The sequence below is a fragment of the Lepidothrix coronata genome, unplaced genomic scaffold (genome assembly GCF_001604755.1).
Source record: "Lepidothrix coronata isolate B3197 unplaced genomic scaffold, Lepidothrix_coronata-1.0 Scaffold375, whole genome shotgun sequence".
NCBI classification, from domain to species: domain Eukaryota; kingdom Metazoa; phylum Chordata; class Aves; order Passeriformes; family Pipridae; genus Lepidothrix; species Lepidothrix coronata.
In genome coordinates, this window is record NW_016690555.1 from 19,826 (window position 1) to 22,227 (window position 2,402).

The 2,402-nt window shown below is 48.0% G+C and overlaps 1 protein-coding gene across 1 annotated transcript in view; it reads right to left on the reverse strand.

Moving 5' to 3' along the window:
• Positions 1-467: 467 nt before the first annotated feature.
• The window catches only part of IFNGR2 (interferon gamma receptor 2 (interferon gamma transducer 1)), a 14,127-nt gene continuing 12,192 nt past the window's right edge, over positions 468-2,402 (reverse strand). Inside the window, exon 7 of the mRNA XM_017839106.1 lies at positions 468-1,355. Coding sequence (XP_017694595.1) covers positions 1,239-1,355 — 117 coding nt within the window. The 3' untranslated portion in view covers positions 468-1,238. The remainder of the gene's footprint in view (positions 1,356-2,402) is intronic.

Consider the following 2,402-nt stretch of genomic DNA (forward strand, 5'->3'; position numbering starts at 1 on the left):
TATATATATATATATATATATATATATATGTATATTCCCAGGAGATGTTTTTACAGTTGTGCCCTCTGTTGTGCACGAGGTGGTTGCTGCTGTGAGCTGTGGTTCCCCATCTGTGCCCAGCCCAGCCCAGAGAAGGGGGTGGTTCAAAGCAGATATTCTGCAGCTCAAACAATCCTCCAGCCATGAAACGTGACTCAGCCCTCACAGAACTCCCCTGTGCCAGCAGGTTGCCTAATCCCAGGGGATTAGATTAGTTCTACAAGGCAAACTAACCTCATTTAGCTTTTGGCCTCTGCTGGCCTGGAGTGTCCCTGGAAAGGCTGGAAGGGCCTCACCTCAGTTACCCCCAGCTCTGACAGGGCCCAGGCCGCTCCCGGGAGTCACCTGCAAACAGACAAGCCCCTTTCTTTCCTTTCTTTTACACAATTTGTATCAAACCCAGGAAAAATCATCAATTAAACCCCATCTTTTTAGTGCAGAAGTGGTTCACTTGTTCTCTGTGCTTTATTGGACACCTTCCAGACCCCACAGGAGGCTGAACGTGGGCTCTTCTGCTTTAGGGCACTCAAAACATCCCTCTCAGCCAACTTTCCATTTGCTGGTGGTGAACAAGAGGTTTTAGTGTCTGACAATGACTGATACGTGGTTTAAATGTTATTTTCAAGTCTGTTTGGCTGTGCAGGGCACTGGTGTGGCTGTGAGGAAGCAGATGGGAGGAGGCCTCTCTGGGAGGAGTTTGTGGCACAGCTTCATCCTGGGGAGAGGGAAGGACTAACAAATTTCTTTTTAGTTTGCCATGTGCTGAAAATGATTCAGAGAAGCAGAGTGGGGTGGATATAACAAGAGTATTATTGCCAACAAAAGAAAATCAGCTATAAAAGGAATTTACATTGCAATGATTTACTCCCTGAAAAATCCCATGTTCTCCTACACCCTCCTGTAAAGTGCTGCTATTCCTCAAAGCTGTATTCCAACCTGGGGTGGGAATTTAACCATTTTTGGAGTTTAGTGTTCGTTTCCCTTCCGTGTTCCTCCTTTTCAGTGTCTCTGGCAGAACGAGGTGCTGGGGGAGCTCAGGAGAAGCCCCTGAGACACATCCCAGGGTCCATATTTTGCTCAGGATTGTCCCGGCAGCAGCCACGCCCTGGGAGCAGCTGCTGGAACCCTGGGCCAGGGGACACTCAGTGGGTGGCTCTTCTGTGGTTTCCCTGTCCCTGGGGGTGTTGAATGAAGAGCTGTCACCCTGGGCTGCTGCTCCAGGCTTGGATTCCTTCTCCAGCCACAAGAGCCTGGGGCTCATCCTCCGGGGAATTGTCCAGCTCCTCCAAGCCAGGCATGCCAGGGTCCCTGAGGAACTGCAAAAATCCAGAAAACAACAGTTCAGATCCCTGTCCCTAAGAAATTCCAGAGACAACAGGTTGCTTCGTGCCAGAATCCACAGCTACGGGAATGTTCCATCCTGGACTTCCTTACACTACACTGAACGAGTTAAAAATACCTTATTTCTGGGGGGGAGGAAAATAAAACCAATCACACAAACATCCCTTCGAGTGAGTTAAAGCAGCTGCAGGTCCTGGCTGGGTGTTTTGGGGGCTTTTTAAATAAAATTTGGCCAATCCCTCTGAGTTAAGAACCTCCAGCTGCAGGAATCCAGCGAGGGCCTGATGGGGAAATGAGCTCCAAGGCCCTGGTTTGGTCCAGGTCAGGCACAGCTGCACCTTCTCCTGTCCCCACAAATCCCTGGGGACTTCCCTCTCCTGCTTCGACTCCTCTCTGCTCCCCTTCCCTCCCACATCAGGCTTCCCAGGGCTGGGAATCAAATAAAAGATAATAATCAAATAAAGGGTAATAATGAAAATGAACATGGATTTCGATGGAGCTCCACGGTCTCTGCACTCCCACCAAGGCTGAGGAACAAGGGGATGATTTTTCCAGGTGTGTTAAAAACAAAAACCCCCCCAAAAACCTCCATTTCAGCCAATTCCAGACAGAAATGAACCCCAGCCTGGCTTTTGGGCTCCCTGTAACTCGGGCCCTGAGAGCTCAGATCCTGCTGGGAAAGGAGGAATCCCGGGATGTTCCTGGAAACTGCAGGAACTGCCTGGAATTCCCGGGAATTTTGTACCCCTGGGCTTCGGGAGAGGCCTGGTGGAAACACACATTCTAAAAGTTCAGCCCACTGCCTTATTTTCCTTAATTTCTTTTTTTCCCCCCGCTATTTTAATCCCCTGCACAGGGATATTTTACTATTTAATACACTTCCAAGGACTTGATTTCCTATTTCAATATATTGTACAAGGATTTGATTTACTGGTTTAATACAAGGATTTTTTTACTCTGTTCATAACGTGTACCAGGAGACTATTTGATACATATACAGGGATTTTTATTTTTTTTTTTTT